Below are 20,678 nucleotides of genomic sequence, written 5' to 3'. Positions count from 1 at the left end.
TGAACCCCAGGCCTCCAAAGCGGAGTGCGTGAACTTAAACACTATGCCACTGGGACAGCCCCTCCTTTCATCTCTTTTTGAGACTCCAATTACACTATATCAGACTATTTGATATTGTGTTATGGGTCTTGTATGCTTGATTCTGTTTTTCTTTTTTTGTCAATTCTTTTTTCTCTTTGTATTTTAATGGGAATAATTTTTCTTGATCTATCTTCAACTGTGCTGTTTCTTTTCTCGGCTATTTTAAGACTAGTGAAGAAATTTTTTCTCTCATATCATTTTTTTTTCTTTCTAGCCTTTCCATTTGACTATTAAATTTTCTGCATCTCTGCTGAAATTCCCCATCTGTTTATGTATGTTGTCTACCTTTTCCAACTAGATACTTTAACATATTGGTCCTAGTTATTTTAAAATTCTTGTTTGATACTTCCAACATCTGGGTCATGTCAGAGTCTGGCTCTGTTGATCGCTTTTCTTTCTCATGGGTTGTTTTTCTTTTGTGTGTGTGTGTGTGTGTTTTATAATTTTTGATTGAATGCCAGACATCAAGTATAGAATGGTGAAGACTGAAGTAATATTTATGCCTGGAAATAGGCAAGCCTTTTTGTCAGACCATTAGTATAGCAGTTCAAATAAATCTGATTGCAAGTTGAGCTGCATTTGGATTTTGTTGTGGCTGCTGTTAATTTCAGTGCACTATGGCTTTCAAATTCCTCTGGAACTGGGCTGCTAAAGCCTTGTGCTTATATTCTAACATCTATAATGGTCTAAGGCTTTTAGGTTGAAGTCTAGTTTTTGCCTCTTCTTTGACCTGCATAGGGGGCGCCCTTGGATGCCAGAGAGTTTTTCTCATTGTTTCTGCTCCCCGTCAGATTTCAGTTGACCTTGTATGCAGACAGGTCTCTCTCCTTGCACTCCTTCCTCCAGTGGTAGGCATCTACTGCTTGCTGTTCAGTGCTAGACTCGTAGTGGGGTCGGGGCTGTTTTCTGCTATACTTTTCTGGCCTGTCTTAAGCAAAGTCAGCCTCATATCTGTGGTTGGTCTTGAGCAGAAGTTTCCTGCCCAAGTAGAAACAGACCTCTTCTTGTTACAGCACTCAGATCTTGGGCCCAAGAGGCTTTGATGCCCCTCCTCTAGGGGGTAGAGATATTTTCTTCTACCTTTCTGTCTATAGCAATTAATTTTGCATGTATCCTTGGGGTCACAGGGGATCCTATCCCTTCCCCAGGGCCAGATTGGTTTTGCTTCTACCCCTCCCCCTAGAAGCAGTGGATCTTTGCCTGGCCTCTGTGGGCAGGAGGATTTGTTGCTCTCTCCTCAAGCAGCTTAAAGCTTTTGCTTTGTAAGGGAAAAATGTCCATGGAAACCGGCAGGGCTTTGTGCCCACCCCGTAGCAGCCATAGATCCCCTCATTTTCACCTGCACTGTGAGGGAGTGCTTTGTCCCCAGACATCCTCATAGCATCCACTGGAGGCCCAAGGCAAGAGCTCGCCCATAAATGCAATTCCGTCTTGTGTCTTGGACATCCAGCTGTTCCAAACTGATGTGTTAGCCCACACTAGGCCTTTAACAGTTAGTTAAAATTTTAGCTGACCTCTTCTTGTCCACTTGTATGGTGGCCACAGCTTTTACCTGTGCCTTGCTAAAGGTCAAATGGTTTGTGTGTCCCATCTCTCCTTGGAAAGACTTGTCCCTCTTAGAATTCAGATTACTTTATTGCCTTGTGACCTCAGGCCTCTGATATAATCAAGAGGAATGATGCTTTTATAGATTTCCCAGATTGTTTTCTTATTAGTATGAGAGTAACATTCTTTGCAGCTCTATATATCCTAGCTGGAAATAGCAGTCTCTAGGAATCAATATAACTCCTCAGATGATTCTAATGAACAAAAAGGATGGACAAACACTTCTAGGAAAAAGGATTTCTTACTCCTAAGAATCGGCCTTGTAGAACTGCTTTATAAATCTGCTTTATAGAACTGCTATTAGTGTGTGTTATTAGAATTATAAAACCAAATCCTAATGAAGGATTCCACTATCTTCAAAGTGGAGCATTTAAGATTTAGAATAGAGACTAAGAGAGAGTATAGGTTTACCCACTCCCCTCAACCGACTCTGGAATTTTTCTGGTCTTTGACTGCAAATTCTGCCTTCAGCTCCTCTTGATTGGCCTAATTATTATCAGAAGGGGAGATATTTACCTCATGGTTTTCGCACAAAGGATTGAAGGGTATAGTCTGATTTCCAGGGATCATTTGTCTACTGAAATTCTGGTTCACCTCAATCGCCAGTCAAGATCCTCAGCTACTCTGGACAAGGAAAGCATTTTGGCCGTCAAAGAGAACCTATAACCATATCTCTTTCTTAGTGCCTGTATTTCCCTGTTGGCAGAATCGCATTGCAAAGCGCAGCAGGAAGCTGGTGGACTATGACAGTGCCCGCCACCATCTGGAAGCTTTGCAGAGTTCCAAGAGGAAGGATGAGAGTCGAATCTCTAAGGTAGGGATTGATCCCCCTGTTGCTACCAGTCTCCATATCCTTTGACCTATAGCAACTTTGCTTTTTAAAATCAAATGTTTCTTTTTTAGTGGAGATTGGATTTGGGACAGAATTTAAACTGAAACCTGGTGCTTGTGGGCTGCTTTCCATAGTTTTTAATAAAAAGAAAGCTTTTTACGTTATTATAGAGTTCACATGGGTGACACTGACTCAGACATTTTGATCAGCAGAAGCTTTGGTCCCCAACAATACTGTAGGATCAAAGAAAGTAACGCGTGTTCCTGCACTTGTTTTGTGGTTGTGGCCCATACGTGATCCTGAAATGCAGATTCCGATGGGAAACTAAGTTTGAAATTCTCTAACATAACTTATGAGTGTCTGAGGGTACATACATGTGCTAGATTTGCATAACATGCATTTTCTTTTGGAAAACCCATTTCAGTAGCTTTTACCACGTATGTCAGTCATTTACAGATGCCAACTCACTGAAAACACCTGCTGACTACTCCCTATGCCTCCAGTCTTGCCTCCTCCTATTTGCCTACACACAACTGCCTGAATGGTCTCTCTATATCACATATCTAGATATATTTCTCTACTCTGTGAGTCTTTTAATGGCTCCCATTGCCTGTAGAAAAAATTCTAAATTCCTTAGCAGGGCGTGTTCGACCTTCACAATTTGGTTCTGACTCACTTATTCATCCTTGTCAACTTTCAAGTCTTCTTTTCCCTCCTTTCCCTCTTCAATGCACACCTCTTAAACCAGAGCCTCCGTGACCTACACATTGGTTCTGAGCAGCCGCAATAACAGCTGCCCTTCATGGGAGGCCCCACGGATGCTAGGCACCACAGTCAACACTTCCGTTACGTCATCTTCCCTTCATACTCACAACACCTCTGAGGCGGGCATCACTATGTCCATGTTTTGGATGGGATATCTGAGGTGCAGAAAGTAAAGCAATCTGACAAGTTGTCATGGTTAGTAAGCTAGAATTCCAACCCTAGGAACTTCACCTTTGTTTATTGTAGTATATGCTCCACCTCCTTTAGCAAACATTTGTTGATTCTTCAAGATTCGATTAAAGTATCACCTTCCATGTGAAATCTTCTCTTTCTTCTGCATCTTCTTCCTCAATAGCATGCTCTCTAACAGCTTCTAAGCCTATTTTATGATGTAATTATTTAGACTTATCCCTAGACGGGGAATTTCTTGGGGAAGCATCCATTTCTAGTATTCTGAGCAGAGCGGTCTATGAGCGAGGCAGTTAACATATTTTTGTAGAATGAATGAAGCTGTCAGAGACTGCCAGAGCAACCATTGTAATCAATCCAGTTGTCTTTTTTAAATAAAATTTAATAGTTCACTTTTACTGAAAAAAATCGTGTGGATTTTAACCAGATTTCTTTCCTCCCTAAAATGTTTCCAGGATGCCGTAAAGCTATTCCTGTTTTATATTAAATGATGTTGCTGTGTATAGAAATGGCTTGTGTTTAGGTGATTTTTTTTGGTTTGTTTTAGTGTAAACACATGTTGTGTGTCGTTTCTAGGCAGAAGAGGAATTTCAGAAAGCACAGAAAGTGTTTGAAGAGTTTAACGTTGACTTACAAGAAGAGTTACCATCGTTATGGTCAAGGTAAAGATGTTTCTGTGCAGGTTGTGTATGTCCCTTTTAGAAGTTCAAGAACAGTGTGTATCCTTTATCTTGTCTTCATTGCCTGTGATGCTTCAGTGCTTTCCAATGGAAGTGTTCTATAATCTGTGCTTTCCAATATGGTAGCTACTTGCCACATGTGGCTGGCTGTTGAGCATCCGGATTATGGCTAGTGTGACTGAGGAACTGAATTTTAAATTTAATTTATTTTGTTTTAATTCATTTACATTTAAATGACCCCATGTGGCTAGCAGCTACCGTACTGGATGGCACAATTTTAGACCTTGGTATAGTTCTCAAGTGGAGAACCAAATCTCAATTAGAGGCATAGGGAGCATTGCCCTTAACCTTGAAATTTACAAGAATTCCCTTTCAGCTCTAGGCAGAACTTCCTTTATTCCAAGAGCTCACCTTGTCTTCTGGCATCAATGCCAAGCCTCTACTTTCAGCCCTCACTTATTAAGCTGAACTTCATTCCCATTTTAGACACTAAATATTCTTCTTATTTACAGGTACTTTGCATTTCTCATGGCAGTAGGTGCAGTTTTCCTACTCAGTGGTAGAAACAAGAAGTTGTTGGGTGAAGTGGACCTTATGTCTCTCAATTGCCATCAGCACTCCCATGCTACCACCCTAAATAAACAGAATTGTGCTTACCCTAAACCTTTGCTTTAAGTAAAATCTTCCAGCCCAGCTTCCAAACTGATAGTTGCCCCTAAAACCTTCCTATATAGAAATTATAGGGCTACTTATCCTCCAGAATTATAGGCATTTTGAGGGTCTAGATTGGAGTTTGTCCATTTCTGTGTTCATCCTTAGTGCTCTCAATTTTTTGCCAATAGTAACCACTCAGTGTTTATTTTTGAACTACTGAAATATCTAGAGGAAATTTTGGCTAGTTCACTATAAAACCAGTCTTTGGGTAGTGAACATGATATAATCTACACAGAATTGGAAATATATTACCATGTATACCTGAAATTTATTTAATGTTATAAACCAAGGTTACTGCAATAAAAAAAATTTAAAAAAACCCCAGTCTGTAGGACACGCCGTCTTCAATGTCCAGCCATAACTCAAAGTTCAACATGTGTGAACTTAATTCACTGCTCAGCTGGATTTACTCATTCTTTCAACATCTGCGTTTCTGTCTTTGGTACCAGCATTGCTGGGCTCCCAGCCTCCAAGCTTTGGAGTCATTAACTACGGGAAACCAAAGGACTCTCGATTGTTAAAGGAAACAATCCTTTTCCTGTGTGTTCCTCTGATTGGTCTCCCCCTCTCTATTCTCATCGGTATCACCCTAACCCTCATCATCCTCTTGTGAATTAAAGTGGTAGTCTTGCGCTCACCTTTCCATCTTTGACCTCATCCTCTACACCTCTTCATTCATCTCTGTGACCTGCTTAGGAGCTTACTGTATGTGCCCAAAGAACACCTATCCTCTCCCACAGTCAGCATTTTGAACAGCTTAAATATGTAAAACTTTTAGAGATATAGATGAGACAAATAGCTATAATTTTAAGTTATTTATGGATTTTCCTCAATTTACGAAGGGATTATGCGCTGATAAACCCATTGTAAGTTGAAAGTGTTGTAAGTCAAAAATGCATGTAATGTACCTACCCTACTGAATGTCATAGCTTAGCCTAGCCTGCCTTAAACGTGCTCAGCACACTTACATTAGCCTATGATTGGGCCAATCATATAACACAAAGCCTATTTTATAATAAAGTGTTGAATATCTCGTAATTTATGAATACTGTTCTGAAAGTGAAAAACAAAATGGTTGGATGGGTACAGAATAGTTGTCACTGTATCGGTTGTTTACCCTCCTGATGGCAGGCATGGCTGACTGGGAGCTGTGGGGGCTGCCCCTGCCCAGTGTCACGAGAGAGGATTGCACAGCATATTGCTATGCTATATCCGGGAAAAGGTCAAAATTCAAAATTCTAAGTACAGTATCTACTGAACGTGTATTCCTTTCACACTATCATAAAGTTGAAAAAATCCTAAGTCAAACCATCATAAGTTATTCATTTAAAATTACAAATTCTCTGGGCCAGCTCCGTGGCCGAGTGGTAAAGTTCGCGCGCTCTGATGCGGGGTCCCAGGGTTCGGATCCTGGGCGTGGACATGGCACCGCTTGTCGGGCCACGTTGAGGCGGCGTCCCACATCCCACAACTAGAAGGACATGCGACTAAGATATATAACTGTGTACAGGGGAGTTTGGGGAGGTAAAGCAGAAAAAAAAATTACAAATTCTATGAAATTGTGTGGTTTTTAAGAAATGTTATTTTTTGCGCCCTTGTATTTCAAGATACTTGTATTGAAAATCTTTATATCCATCTTTGGTATCTGTGTCTTTGTCCTCATTAAAGATACTCATCAAGTCAGCCAGTGGTTGTCCAGAGTTTATCATCTTCCTCAACAGATATTCCATCCCAAACGCAAGTTGTCGTTTGCATATAATTAAGACAGTTATTCTTTTCACTTCCTCTGTAAGGGAATTTTTGTGATCTCAAATGAAATTACTTTCTTTATTGCTTTTTAAACTGATCTTTAAAAAGGCTTGGGTACCACAATGTTCAACACTTCCAATTATGAGATAATACTCCTGGGAAAATTGCCAAAAAGACAGTTATTATTTGCCTTAATGTGTATTGAGTATGTAAATTTTTTTTTCTAGTGCTCTTCTAGAAGAATCTAAAACTAGCATTGACTGATGTCATTCCAGGCTTATGTGCCTTCCCAAATAGTATTTAGTTATTTAAACTTGTCAGTGTCTTTTAATATGAAAGACTTCTGGGGACTTAAACACAACTGGAATATTTGAGGGGGAAATTTTGGAGAGAAACCTTTCCTCTTAGCTGGTCATACCCAGTATAAATGTTTCAGTGCTTTTTAATAGAGTCTAACTTCTCATTTCAGCGCTCAAATCTCTTTCCTCTTTGTGTCAATCAAATCCTGCCCTTTGATCAAAACCTAGCTTAGGCCTCTCTTTAAATGCAGTGTGTTCCTTGGTTAAACCCAGATTACTCAACCACAGTAATTGTGTGTGTTGTGTGTCTTTTTTTGTGTGAAAGAGAAAGAGATTGTTTATTGAATGCTTTCTATTTGCCACATATCATTTTATATACTTTACATACATAATCTCTAATTATCACTATTACACATATCCCCATTTTACACATGAGGAAGTTAAGGATCCTGTTGCTTCAACACCTTGCCTAAAATTGTGAAGTTTGTGAATCCTAAAGCGGGCATTTAAAGACACTTCTGTGGTTTTTGCTATAAATTTTGATGCATTTAGGGCCTCTCTTTATTTAAAATGAGATTGCATGAAGTCTTTCATAAATAAAATTTATTTCATAAAATTATTTTATGAATAGATATGTTTTCTTCCCAGCCATATTACTCCACCTTGAAACTGAAATTTGTCCTTTGTATCTTCTGTGCCTCCTATGGTGAAACAAGTAATTCTAGACAAGTAGTAACAAGCATGTATTAACTGATTAATGCCTGCAGTCCTGAAGCAAACACTCATAACCATTCGATATGTTGGGTGGAGTGTTCTGTAGATGTCTGTTACGTCCAGTTGGTCTGTAGTGTTCTTCAAGTCTTCCATTTCCTTATTGACCTTCTGCCTAGTTGTTGTTTTCATTATTAAAAGTGAGGTACTGAAGTCTCCAACTGTTATTGGTGAACTGTCTATATCTGTTCAATTCTGTCAGCTTTTGCTTCATGTACTTTGGGGTTCTGTTGTTAGCTGTATACATGTTTATGACTGGTATATCTTCTTGATGGATCAACCATTTTTTCTTTATAAAATCTTCTTCTTTGTCTCTAGTAACAAGTTTGTCTATTTTGTCTGATATTCCTACAGCCATTCCAGTTCTCTTTTGATTGCTCTTTGCTTGCATGAATTTCTTTTACTTTCAACCTATTTGTGTCTTCAAATCTAAAGTGTGTCTCTTGTAGACAGCATATAGGTGGATCGTGTGTATATGTGTATGTTTTATCCATTCTTACAATCTCCGCCTTCTGATTGGCATGCTTAGTCCATTAATTTAATTACTGATAAAGTAGTTTACCATTTTGCTAATTGTTTCCAGTATGTCTTAGGTCTTTTTTGTTCTTCTGTTCTTTCATCACTGCCATATGTAGAAATTGTTTCAAATTTTGGATGTATAAAGGAGAAGAGAAATAAAGTACTACCTGGATGGGGGGATGTAGGTTCAATTTTAAAAGAGGAAATACTAGGGTATGTTTTTATGTTGTAAACGAGCTGACAATTCATAAGAGATGATAGAGAGGTATTACAAAGAAGGACAGCTCCAAAGTGGATACTGTAGCTAAATCTTCAAAATGAGTGAAGTCACCAGTCATTGAAAAGGATATTCTAGGCTGAGGTAGAGCATGCATGAAGGCATGGAGATTGAAGAAGATGTGTGGGTTCATGGAACTTTAATTAGTTTAATGTTTCTGGAGGTCAGAGTGAAAGTGTCAAGGAGGAGGGTTGCGGTGATAAAGCAGGAGAGAGCCAGTGGTCAGATTTATTTATCATTCATTCAACAAATATCAGTTGACCACCCACTGTGTGCCAAGTACTCTTTCAGGTGCTGAAGATCCTGTACAGAAGGTTTTTGTTTTCTTGGAGCTTACCTTGAAGAATAGGGGAAGGCAATTATCAGGAAATAAATAGAGAATGAAACATCAGACAATAAGTTCAGTGAAGAAAATAAAACAAGATAATTTAATAGAGGGTGACATGGGGTGGGCTAACCAGTGTAGACTGGATGGTTAGCAAAGGCTTTTCTCAGAGAGATTGACAATACATGAGGAAAAGGAAGTTTTGGGAAAACTCTCCGTTTTGTATATGTTGAGTTTGAAGAATTACTAGAAAGTCCCAAAGGATATGTCTATTGGGCTAACCAGGTGTGGATCTTAAAAAGAGGTTCGGGAGTCATTATCTTACAGGTGGTAATTGATGCCATGAGAGTTAATGAGGTTAGTAGTGGAACAGGTCAGATGGCAAGATGAGGGCCAAAAACAGAACCTTTGAGAGCACCAATATTTAAGGAATGTGCAGAAGAGGAGCCTCAGAAGAACCCGACAAGAAATAATCAGAGATGTAGAAGGAAACATGAAAAAGACCTGGAAGAATATTATCTCAAAAAGCCAAGAATAGAGAGAATTTTAAAAGTGAGGGAGTGCCAAGAGTGTCATTACAATAGAGAGATCAAGTAGATGAGGACTAAAGATGCATTGCCTTCCGTGGACTTCCAGGGAGGTTCCAGTCAGGTTGGGTCACAAGCCTGCTTACAGGCATTGGAGACTTCATGGGGGAGGAGGAAGCAGAAACAGTGGATATCGTCTGTTACTTTGAAGATCTTGACTGTGATGGGCATGAGGAATCGTGGCAGTAGATATAGGGGGAAGGGAAGTTTGTGTTTTGGTTGGATAGTCACATGGATGTTGAGATCTGCTGTGTTAGTGTTGGGATTTGGTGAAGGAGAGAGAGGGAAACCATGAGACATGTGCCCTTGTGGACAGTGAATGGGCTTAGGCGGGGGTGCTGGGAGGTTGATAGGTGAACCGTGAAGAGGTTGAATATGTGCGGGATAAATCTCAGAGGAGGAAGTATAAATAAGCTCAGAAGATCAGGGGAGAGCTGAAGAAAACTCTTCTGTCTCCCACTCCACCATCATGCTAAGTCAGGGATGGCAGAGGATGCTTCTTCCATTGCAGGGGCCTCAAGGGGAAGCAGTGATCACCATGCCCTCTGGCCCCCACCCCACCCTGGGTCACAGGTTTCTCTTAGGGCAGTGCAGAGGGGAGAGTGTCCTGGCCTGCAAACTGTGGCTATGATAAGCTTGGCTGTCAATCCTTCCCATTGTTTCCAAGAACAAAGAAATGTCTTAATAAAGAGATTAAGTTGGTCTTGACAGTTAACCAGAAGGGGCCTGAGGATGCCTCTGAGAAGTCCTTTGGGGAAATGGTAATGTCTCAGAGTCCCTTGTTTATGAAGAACTTGTGAGATGAAACCTCCCAAGCAGATAATATCAGCATTCAGAGCCTGGTACTCTTTGTGGATGCGTATGTCACTGCTGGTGACGCTAGTTTTTTTCAAGCCAGGGTTGCAGTCAGAATATGCCCTCCCAGGCAGATGAGTGCCATGGTGGGTCATTCATTGGCTTGTTCGTTCATTCATTCATCCACTCATTCATTCATTCATGAAATATTTACTGCCTGCCTGCTCTGCCCAGGTGCTGTATTTGATGCTGGGCCTATAGGAGTGAAGTGGTCACAGGCAGTTCCTACTTTGAGAGCCTCTGGTTTCATGAATTGGAGAAAATCACTGTCTGATGAGTTGCATCAAAAATGCTGAGCACTTTTTTCCTAAGTTAAATACATCCTAGTTGATTTAATTTCTAAATTCTGAAAAGAAACCATAAGAGTATTAGAAAATTATAGATAATTTGTTTAGACATTCTAAATAAGGTATTTCTTTCTGGCACTGCACCAATTATTTCTCTAAGTAGTAATTAACCTAAACGAGTTAACATATGCCGTATATCAGAAAACAAAATTTAAAGATGGAATATTCAAGCTTCGATATATTTAATAGAAAATCCCTTACAAATAAATAAGAAAGAGCAAGCACTAAGAAATAAGCAAAGAACATGAACAAGTGACTCACAAAGATGCTGGCTCTTGCCTTGCAAATTTACAGAGGTTTGTATGAAGTCGCATTCAAAGTTGAGGGAATGTGCAAGCCCAGCCTGCATGGGGGCAGTTTGGCGGGGCCGTCAAAGCTTCTATTGTCTGTGCCTTTCACACGGCATTTACACTCAAGAAACTTACTCTGAGGAAATAGTAAGGCTGTACGCAGAGTTCTCATTCATAGATCTTCATCAGGGTTTTGTGTATCATAGTGAAAAAATCAATGAAAATAAAATAATACCCACCAATCAACTTCAACTACACCACCCCCGCCCCCATCTGCGCCCATTTTCTGTTTAAGTCTGACCCATTCTTCAAGGTCTCCTAGGTTTGTCCTCTCAAGTGGATGTTTGCAGCTACTCCAGGGCCCATTGCTCCCCTCTCCTTTCAGTTCCTTTAGCTGTCCGTATCTGCTCATTTTCGATATTTAATCGTGTATGGCCTTTTGCGGTAACTGACATTCACGTGCTGTTTTGAAATGTGCTTCTTTCCTACCAGTATGAATGTAGCATGTGTTCATTGATCAGCCCCTCTGGTGCTCCTCTAACCGCATTAGTTCCTGGAGTCACCTTAGCCCACCACTAGGCATGCACCCAGAGCCTCATAGGCCCTTTGTTGAGTAATCAAATGAGGAACAGGAATTACTGTTCTATGGGGATCCTAGAGAAGGGATCCTGGGTTGCCACTTAAAGTGCCCAGGGAGATTTCTCTGCAAACTACACAATGAGCCAAGTCCCTCTGCATAATATTGTCAGGGCTCCTGCAATCTCTTCTCTCCCATCCAGCTGCCGCCTTAGTTAGCTTCCTCAAATACACATCCAAGTCGTCAGCTTTCCCCTGTCTCAAACACAGCCAGGGGCTGCAAATAACCATTGCCTGCAAGTAAGTGCCATGGGTCCTGGTCTGGACGGTCCCCTGCCTCAGAGCACCGATCAGCCTCACCCGGCCCTCATCTCCCAGGCTTCTGGTCTGACACTCCTAAGTATGTACTATTTCCCAAGCACACCATGTCAGGATTTTTTTTATGTATATGCACACACATATACATGATTATGTATATGATTTTAAATCAGAGGAAAAAAATATGTGAAATCAGGTACACATGATCACAATAGGTATAGAAAATTAAGATTAACTGGGACATGGTAGGAATTTAAGGTACAGGATAAGCCATAGAAAAAGTAAATCTTACCAGCGGGATGGATTTAGCACTCAACTGTTATTTCATCTCTCAATCTCTAAATTGGACTTCTAGCTTTTATTTTGTTAAAATTCCAAACCACCTAATTCATGAGAAAACACAGATTTTGGTAGCACTGACATAACATTATTCATGCTTAAGCAGAATTTCCTGACAAACATTCCGTGCTTTTCTATCGCATTTTCCTCCTTTTAAATTCAAATACTGGTTCTTCATTTATTAATTGCATGACCCTGGACAGTTAAATCTCTCTGTGCCTCAGTTTCCCTGGATATAAATTGAGGATTGCTGCCTCAGGGGTAGTTATGAGAATTAAGTGAGGAAATATATGAAAGTGCTTAGATGGCTGCTCTTTCTTTTGGTTTTCATGGCGATGCAGCATTCTTCCACCTCTGCTTGTTGGAATCCTACACACAGCAAGTTGCAGCTCGACTATGGGAAGACCCCTTTTTTCTATCCTTTCAGCTCACTCTTTAGATAAGATGGGTGCCTACTGGGTGCAGGCACATTCTTATTCCCTAACTATATTCTAAACTCCCTGAATATATTTTTGTTCCATATATTAGGCCTACCTAATGTTTCTGTATCTAGGTCCTTACTTGATTCTTGATTGAGATTTGGAATCTAATTAACTAATCAGATTGCTGGGGTTATTTTCGAGAATGTTATTGAAACAAGAACATGAATTAAGTCAAAGCAGTAATTTACTTGGATGGATTCAGAAGGATTGAGTCAATTCAGGGTCCAAAGAACCCTCATGTGAAAACAGAGGGAGCTTATACTGGGTGCATGGGGCTGAATCCGTGTGTGATTGGTGTGCTTAGGGACATAAAAATGAAGACTGAGGGACTCTGCTCATGTCACAGAGCACCACCACTGATGACTTTGCTTCACAAACACATGTGAGGTGATGTGAATGGACAGCTTATGTTTCTATTTTCTTAGTGATAGCACGTTCTCACTTTAGCTAAAGAATTGTAATTAATTTGTGGGTTTTTTTATTTCCTTCTGTTAAACAAATTTCAGAGTCCAAATATATGGTACCAAAACTGGCCCATTTATATTTTATAAGAATTAGTAATAAAAATCTGTATCCCCAAACCTTTATCTATCTATCTATCTATCTGTCTGTCTATCTAAAATACAAGCAAATTCTTAGGGCATTGATTCCAAAAGTGTTGTCTTGGAACCAACAGCATCAGTATCACCTAGAACATGTTAGAAATGCAAGTTCTCAGCCCCCACCTCAGACTTACTGAATCCGAAACAAACTCCAGCTGATTCTGCAGCACATTAAAGTGTGAAAACCAGTGTCTTACAGTATTGATTACATTTTAGAGGAGGTCACGCTCTATGCTCAAAAATGTTATTTTTGCTCACAGGAAAGATTGGGCATACTTTGGGTTACTTTATTTAATCTAGTGTTTTTCAAAATTATATAAGAAAACCTATTTTTAGTAGATTTCATTGACATTAAAAACACAGTTTTGCAGACTGGCCTTTCTCCTCTCTTCTTTCCTCTTTGAATCTCCACATGGCAGACGAGTTGGATTTTATGTCAATACTTTCAAAAATGTCTCCAGCCTTGAGGCCAAGTTTCATAAGGAAATTGCGGTGGTGAGTAACGATGATTATTTTTACTTATGGAATGTAAAGTAAATGAACATTTATTCTGGCAGCAAATGAAACGGTGTAGCGTCATGCGAAGAATTCACTCTCTTGCATATTTCTTTTAAGTGTTATGACTCGTAGTAATATTTCTACAGCTTTTGTAGTGACCACATAGTTTTTTATATCTTCTAGAGGTTTTAGTTATAAAATTTAGATATAAAAAATACTGTCATGAATCGCTGCCTGATTTTATTTCTGTTTTCAAATTCCTTTTCTCTTGTCACAGTCTTTTTTTTTTCAGTCAGCTTTTAAAGTTGGAGTTTTAAGTGATACTTTAGGCTGAGGGAAATTTCATCTCCAGATATTCAGATCATCAGCAGCTTTGTCATCCACTAATATTTTCTTAGTTGAGCTGGGTGGTTGTGTGATTTTAGTAGAGTAAATGTAAATAATGTTTTTTTTTTTCTGCTGTATACTCTGGTTAATAAATATATTTTGGTTTTTCTTAGTTTATTTCTGTTCGTAGTCTTTCAGTTTTGACATGAATTTTAAGTGGGACCATATACAGAATTTAAATTATACTGGTACCATAGATACGATCATAAGATTCTTAGCTTTTCAATGAGCAATTCCTGTCTTGGGGCAATAGCCTGAATTGGCACCAGAATGACTTGCAGCTAATAGACAAGTGGCCTCTGTCCCTTTAGCTTTGCCACAAACTGTATGAAGTGATGACGAAACTGGGCGACCAGCACGCTGACAAGGCCTTCACCATTCAAGGAGCTCCCAGGTAGGCCATGTTCATCACAGCCAAGTTCATGTCCCTGCACCTTGAATGCCATGCTTGTTGCAGTGTCTGCAGTCTGTCCCAGCCTATACTGTTCTACTCATCCTATAAAAATCTAAAACCGAGGGGCCGTTCCATCTAGAGGCTGACGCCAGCCTTCGGTCTGTCCTTTAACATCTACCTTTAGCCTTCAGATTTACCCTACATGGGCTTTTGTCACTGTCATGATGGAATAGATTATCTGCCTCTCTCTGATTTCCACAGGACCTGACAGCAATGCTGTAAATTTTTAACATATAATTTCTAGTTGTGTACTTGTTACTTTCTTCGGAGAAGAAAGGAATCCCCCAAACTCAGGACCATCCTGGTGCTTATCATTGGTGCTGGCATCTGTAATGAATCCATTTTGGGAAAGGAAAGAGGAAGCAGTGAGACCTCACAATCATCTTCCCTCCTAACTCGACCTGGAAAAATCTGTGTTGTTTTGGTTTACTACACGTTGTTATTTTGGGTATGCCTGTCAAATACACCGAAGGCCCAGTGATCCATAGGTAAATCATCTACCTTGCCAGGATTTGGCTTCACACCAGCTTTCTCCTGTGATTTTGGAATCCCTTTTATTCCGTCCCTCTCAGGCATTATGTACTCAAGGAATGCAGGCTAGTGAGCCTTGGCTGGAAGTCAGAAGACCCAGCTTTCAGGTTTATGACTGTAGTTAACTTGCTTTGCCTTCCTTGATTAAGTCCAATAACCTCTCTGGTTAAAGATCTCATGTTTTTAAATCAATAGAAAAAAAAAGATGCTATTGACTAAAACAGATATTCTAGGGTAATATACAGTCCTGAAATTCTATATTTGTGATTTTAACATCAGTCAGTGTATACACTCATACGCCTGCACATATAAAAACACACACACTCCTGCACAGGCACCACCATCACCATATTCAGTGTTTGGATCTCTCTGGGGACAGCTGAGTTTCTTATTCCATGCTCTTTGGGTTAGCTGTACTTGTAGTCTCTGCCACGGCTGCTATACCAAGTGAACCCTACGTATATCTTCTCTTTCTACGGGAAAGACCATTGCCTAAAAGAATACATGAAAGGGGTAGAGCTGTTGTTTCCAGTACAGTTATTTTGCTATGGGGCTGGGGACAAAGAGAGAATTGTAATAACATCAAAATGACGTTAGAATGTTTTAGAAATGAAGTACATGAAAAAAATTAAGGGTTGCTCCCTGATAGAAAGGTGAAGGGACAAATGCATCTGAAAATTTCAATGTTGCTGAATCAGATTAAATGAAGATAAACATGGGGCCATGGCCACTTAACAAATGTTCCTTTCATTTTTTTCAACGTTCCTCTGCAGAATGAGGGGGTGAGTGAGCTCAGTGGGATCTTATTAAGATCGACTGGGGCTGAGCTCCCGACCAATCACGGAGGCCATGATTGCTGGCATGGGCCCAATCGTGTGCACATCCGTGTTCTCTCCACAGGACCCGTTCCCTCGGCCCCTTGAATATGTAGACTGTACCATGGTGTACATGCTCGTTTATTTTGGGGTACATACCTGTTCCCTTGATTTGTAGACTTTAGAAATTCTTAGAGTGAAGGATGTGTCCCAAGTGTCCTCTTAGTCATTGCCTTTGGGCTATTCACAAGAATCTGGCCCTGTGCCAGAAACCTGGCGGGTTCTCAGGACACATTCCCAAGTCTGGTCCGTCACTTAATTTGTTTGCACATTGCCGAGTGTCTGAGTTGCATCATTGTGTTCCATAAGTTGTAGAAAGAGAAACAGTTAATGAATTGATTCCCAAATGTTGTCAGAAAGCACCCCTACAAAATCTTAGCACCATCCCAAGAATGCCTTTTTACATAAAATTGATCATTTTCAGGGTAGAGTTTTTTTTTTATAGATTATGACAGCAAGATTCTTTTGTAAATCAGAAGTGAAATTAGTTCCATTAATTCAGCATATATTTGGAAGATTCTTGTACAGCCTGTTTGCCATAGTGGAAAGAACAGGGGGTTTGCATTACTAAGGCCTGAATTCAGATCCACTGAATTACTGAGTGTCTTTAGGGTTTTTAACCTCTTAGTGCCCAACTTTACTTACGTGTAAAGTGGGGACAATAACGCATGAGTGTTGTGGTGATTAGAGATAGCATATGAACGGGGTCTGGCACACAGTGTACAGTGAATGGTACCAATTATCACCATCACCATCAATAAGAACCAGAATAACCTGGAAGTGGGGATAGGTGACAGACAGCTCCTGTTGTGCCTCAGGATTTCTGCGGGATGGAGGGCCCCTGATAAATAAGTACTGTTCTGAGATGGCCCGTTACTTACTCTTATGTGTGCATCTAGTGATTCTGGTCCTCTCCGCATCGCGAAGACGCCATCGCCGCCCGAGGAGCCTTCGCCCATCCCGAGCCCGACAGCCAGCCCCAATCATACACTGGCACCCGCGTCTCCTGCACCAGCAAGGCCTAGGTCACCTTCGCAGGTAGACAGAGATCAAGTATACTGGGGGAAATGGAAGAACTCGTGGTGAGACGACCCCAGCTGGGATAAACCCACGCTGCTGGGGCATAAAGAGGAGTTTCCAGGTGGAGAGTCTCTGAGGGGTGAGGCTCCAGGCACTGTGATCATCACTAAGGACTCCCCTTAGTTTCTTAGGTGGATTTTTATATTTCCTCACACCTTCTCTGCTTGAGTGTGTTGAGACTTCTCTACGCAATCTCAGCTTCCTCAGGCTGGCATGGTCTTCTCTTCTCCCATCTCTTGCTTTTCCGAATCCTTTCCTTCAAGGGTTCATTTAATCCTCCCTTCTCCATGAAACCCTCCTCCTGTAGCACCTTAGGTAACACTTGGGGCAGATACGGCCAAGAACGACTGTTCTGTTTATCTGTCATTTCACGTTTTTTTTGTATCAGCCACAGTATATTGCATATGAGTAGGTGCTCACCAAAAGTGTGTGGAACAAATGAAAGGAAGAAACAGTAAGGGCCAGAAAAGGTACATATAGAGAAAAATTGCCACCCTTATCTTTGGGTGAAGATGAAATTTCTTTAGGAATCTTGAAGTCTGCAGTCTGGTTCAAGGTTCCGTGTGTGTGGCTGGACCTCAGGAGAGTCATAGAAGATGTATGTGATAGATTGCCAAAGTTCTTACTTTTCAGAATACTGGAGTGGACAGTGAAATGTGTGCTGCCTATAGGTGATCTCGCTGATTCCAGTGAAAAGCTTGCTTGATTTTAGTTTTAAAATTCTAATCTATTGCTGGAGTGAGATATCATTTTCAGTTTACTTCGGAGAAGGTCTTGCCTTCATTTAGCTTTAGAGGCACAGGGACCTGACCCTGTGGCCCACTGTGTGGGTAGCACTTGTGTTGGGATGAATGGAGCCTCGTAGCCTGAATACGTCTCATTGGACCCTTGCTTGTCAGTGCTCAGAGAGCCGCCCAAGTAGATTGCATTCTTTACCTGAATCAGGTAGGTTATTTCTATAGGCAGAGCTACCTTTCAATCAGTGGTCGGTCTGTCTGCCTCGCTCCCTTCACATGACATTTCTGCACTTTGTGTGCATCCTCTTATGCTGAATTAACCACTGTTTGTGTTGAATGCTTTGTAGACAAGGAAGGGGCCTCCTGTCCCACCGCTGCCTAAAGTCACTCCGACAAAGGAACTGCAGCCAGAGAACATCATCAGTTTCTTTGAGGACAACTTTGTTCCGGAAATCAGTGTGACGACACCTTCCCAGGTGAGTGCCTGGTACACACTGGGATGTCCACGAAGGTCCCATGGTGGAGGGACTCTCCGACGTCCCCTCTAAGGAAAGCGGCAGGCCTTAGAGGCAACAGTCTAATTTCAGTTGTCGTTTAGGTTTGCTTGGTATGTATGAAGCATTCACAAATAGGAGAGATACAGTCTTTGAAAATACTCATTTTTTAAAATTCTTAACAGGAGTACATGCTTATTTTAGAAAATTGGGAAAATATTGGAAAGTGCAAAATGAAGAATTTTAATAATCACTTAAATCAGACCACTCTGACAAAGCCACTAATGGACTTGGGTTTATTTTCTTTTAGCCAGTTTTTTTCTAGGTATCTATTGATTTTGCACCACAAAATTCAGATTGTATTGTTGTGTATTCTTGACTTTTCTACTTAATTTTATTGAGCATTTTTTTCATGTCATAATGCTGTCTTTTCAAAAAAATGTTTAGCCAGAGTATTCTATCAGATGGATGTACCAAACCCTGATTGTGGCCACAGGTTGCTTCCAATTTTTCTGTTACTTCGCCAGCACTATTAATTCATGTTTATGCCTTCATTATTTCTTTCATGTTGATTCCTAGTAGAGAAAAGGAAAATGAAATGAAAATAGGCGCATATTTTTAAGTCTTTTGACCTTTAGCAGAGTCCAATCCATTTATGTGATTTGGCAAATGGAAACATCGGCATTCCTCCTGCTTTCAAAGACCCCTGGGTGCGTGTGCTCCACCGACAGTACTCTCGTTGGTCTGGAGACCTGTCCCTGCTAGTGGTGTGGCTGTCCCATTGCCTCAAGAATAGTCTTGACTTCCAGGGCTGCTCCTAATGCCATAGACGCCATGTCTTTGCTTTAGGAGTGAAAGTCTTAAAGGGAAGCCATGCCAATATCACTTCCTCCCAGTGTCCTCAGGGTCAGAAATAGTTACATTTTGCAAGAGGTGTGAACATGATACTATAATTACGGAGTGCAGTGATAACAACACTATGTACAACATCCCAATTACAGTCACATACTGTTGATGGTAATGGAAATAATGTACTAGTAACAGGGAGCTCAGAAAATAAGAAGTCAGGAGCAGCGCGGTGGCAAATCGTTTATCATCCCTTTCAAGAGCATTTATCAGTAGGTACCATGCTTTAGTGATTGTTTGCCTCCTGTTGTTTGTACGAGATGCTGAATTTGATGAGCTAACTCAGGCCTGAAATGTGATTTAGCAGCTCGTTTTAGGAGGGGGAATAGCATGGTTATCAGTGCATGGACAATTATGTCTGTGGAAACACAGAGGCCACCAGGGGTAGCTGTCTTAGAGCCAAATGATCTGTCCCTGCATCTGCCAGTTGCCTGGCATCAAACTTGAATGGTTCTCATTTCCAAGTCGTGCTGGCCATTTGTGTCTGCTAACAGCTCAGCTTCGTTCTCTTTTTTGCTGCATCAGTTTTCGAAGTGAGTGTGTCGGACGGTGATAATACCCTTACTCAAGTTGCTTTCACTGGGACCCTCCAAGAACACCTTCTCAATTCCATCACAAATCGAGAATGTGGTCACCTAGAAGCCTTGTGTACTTAGCTGACAACATTTCCATTTAGCATTTAAGGCAGCCGAAGTAGAGAAAATGTATCACTAGTTCTGAAATAAAGATGGGATTCTTTCTTTAAAATGTTTCTTTATTTGCAGTTTCCTAACTCATCTAAGGGTCCTTCATGGTGACGGAAAAAAAAAAAGAATGAAAGCACATTTTAAAATTACAAATACCAGAAGAGGCCCCTATGTACTTCTAGGAGCATTAACTTTTGCTGGTATTGTTGAGTGAGAGTGATGGGAAAAGTGAAGAGTTGAAAGAGAGGGAGAGGACCCACCTTTCAAAGCAGAACCATCTCCAGCTGTGGCTGCTGCAGTGACGCCATCAGCTGGTAGAGCCACCGGCCCCAGCTTGCCTCGTCTGAATGCACGACTCCAAGGCTGTTGGGAAGGGAAGGAAAAGCACCCCTCCACCAGTACCTTTTATAACTTACTGGCTGTGTGTCATGTCCGTTAGTCTGCCAGGTGATTTTGCAAAAACTGACCGCCAGAGACTTTATGGGGATGCATTTTGGGGGTTCACCTGCATTTATGTTGTATTGTTTTAATCTGGGGAGGAGGCAGAAGGGGGTTTCTGTCATTTTTGCTGAATCTGAGAAGCAATCTAGCTCTAGCAGGTGGACCACAGTGTATGACTTGAAGCATTTGTGTTGACTCAGTGGCTGTTAGTCTCACGTCCTGATGTCAAGAGAGAGAATGAAGCAGTGATTTATATTTCAGTCTGTTTTCTCACTTATCGAGTGATGTAATCTAGCTTTCTTTACAAATTTACAGATGCTGCCTTTTCCTGAAGCGTCTTGACAGTTTCCTCTGTAGATATCAATAGAGCCATTTTGTGTTACTTTA

At 40.8% G+C, this 20,678-nt stretch overlaps 1 protein-coding gene across 1 annotated transcript in view; it reads left to right on the top strand.

Moving 5' to 3' along the window:
• Positions 1-20,678, top strand: part of AMPH (amphiphysin) — a 226,590-nt gene that overhangs the window by 145,233 nt on the left and 60,679 nt on the right. Inside the window, exons 6-11 of the mRNA XM_046670061.1 lie at positions 2,393-2,500; positions 4,049-4,134; positions 13,622-13,697; positions 14,399-14,481; positions 16,847-16,985; positions 18,112-18,240. Of these exons, the coding sequence (XP_046526017.1) occupies positions 2,393-2,500; positions 4,049-4,134; positions 13,622-13,697; positions 14,399-14,481; positions 16,847-16,985; positions 18,112-18,240 (621 nt within the window). The remainder of the gene's footprint in view (positions 1-2,392; positions 2,501-4,048; positions 4,135-13,621; positions 13,698-14,398; positions 14,482-16,846; positions 16,986-18,111; positions 18,241-20,678) is intronic.

The sequence above is a fragment of the Equus quagga genome, chromosome 8 (genome assembly GCF_021613505.1).
Source record: "Equus quagga isolate Etosha38 chromosome 8, UCLA_HA_Equagga_1.0, whole genome shotgun sequence".
NCBI lineage: Eukaryota > Metazoa > Chordata > Mammalia > Perissodactyla > Equidae > Equus > Equus quagga.
Note: the sequence above shows the minus strand (reverse complement) of the source record. Positions and strands in the feature narration are given on the sequence as shown.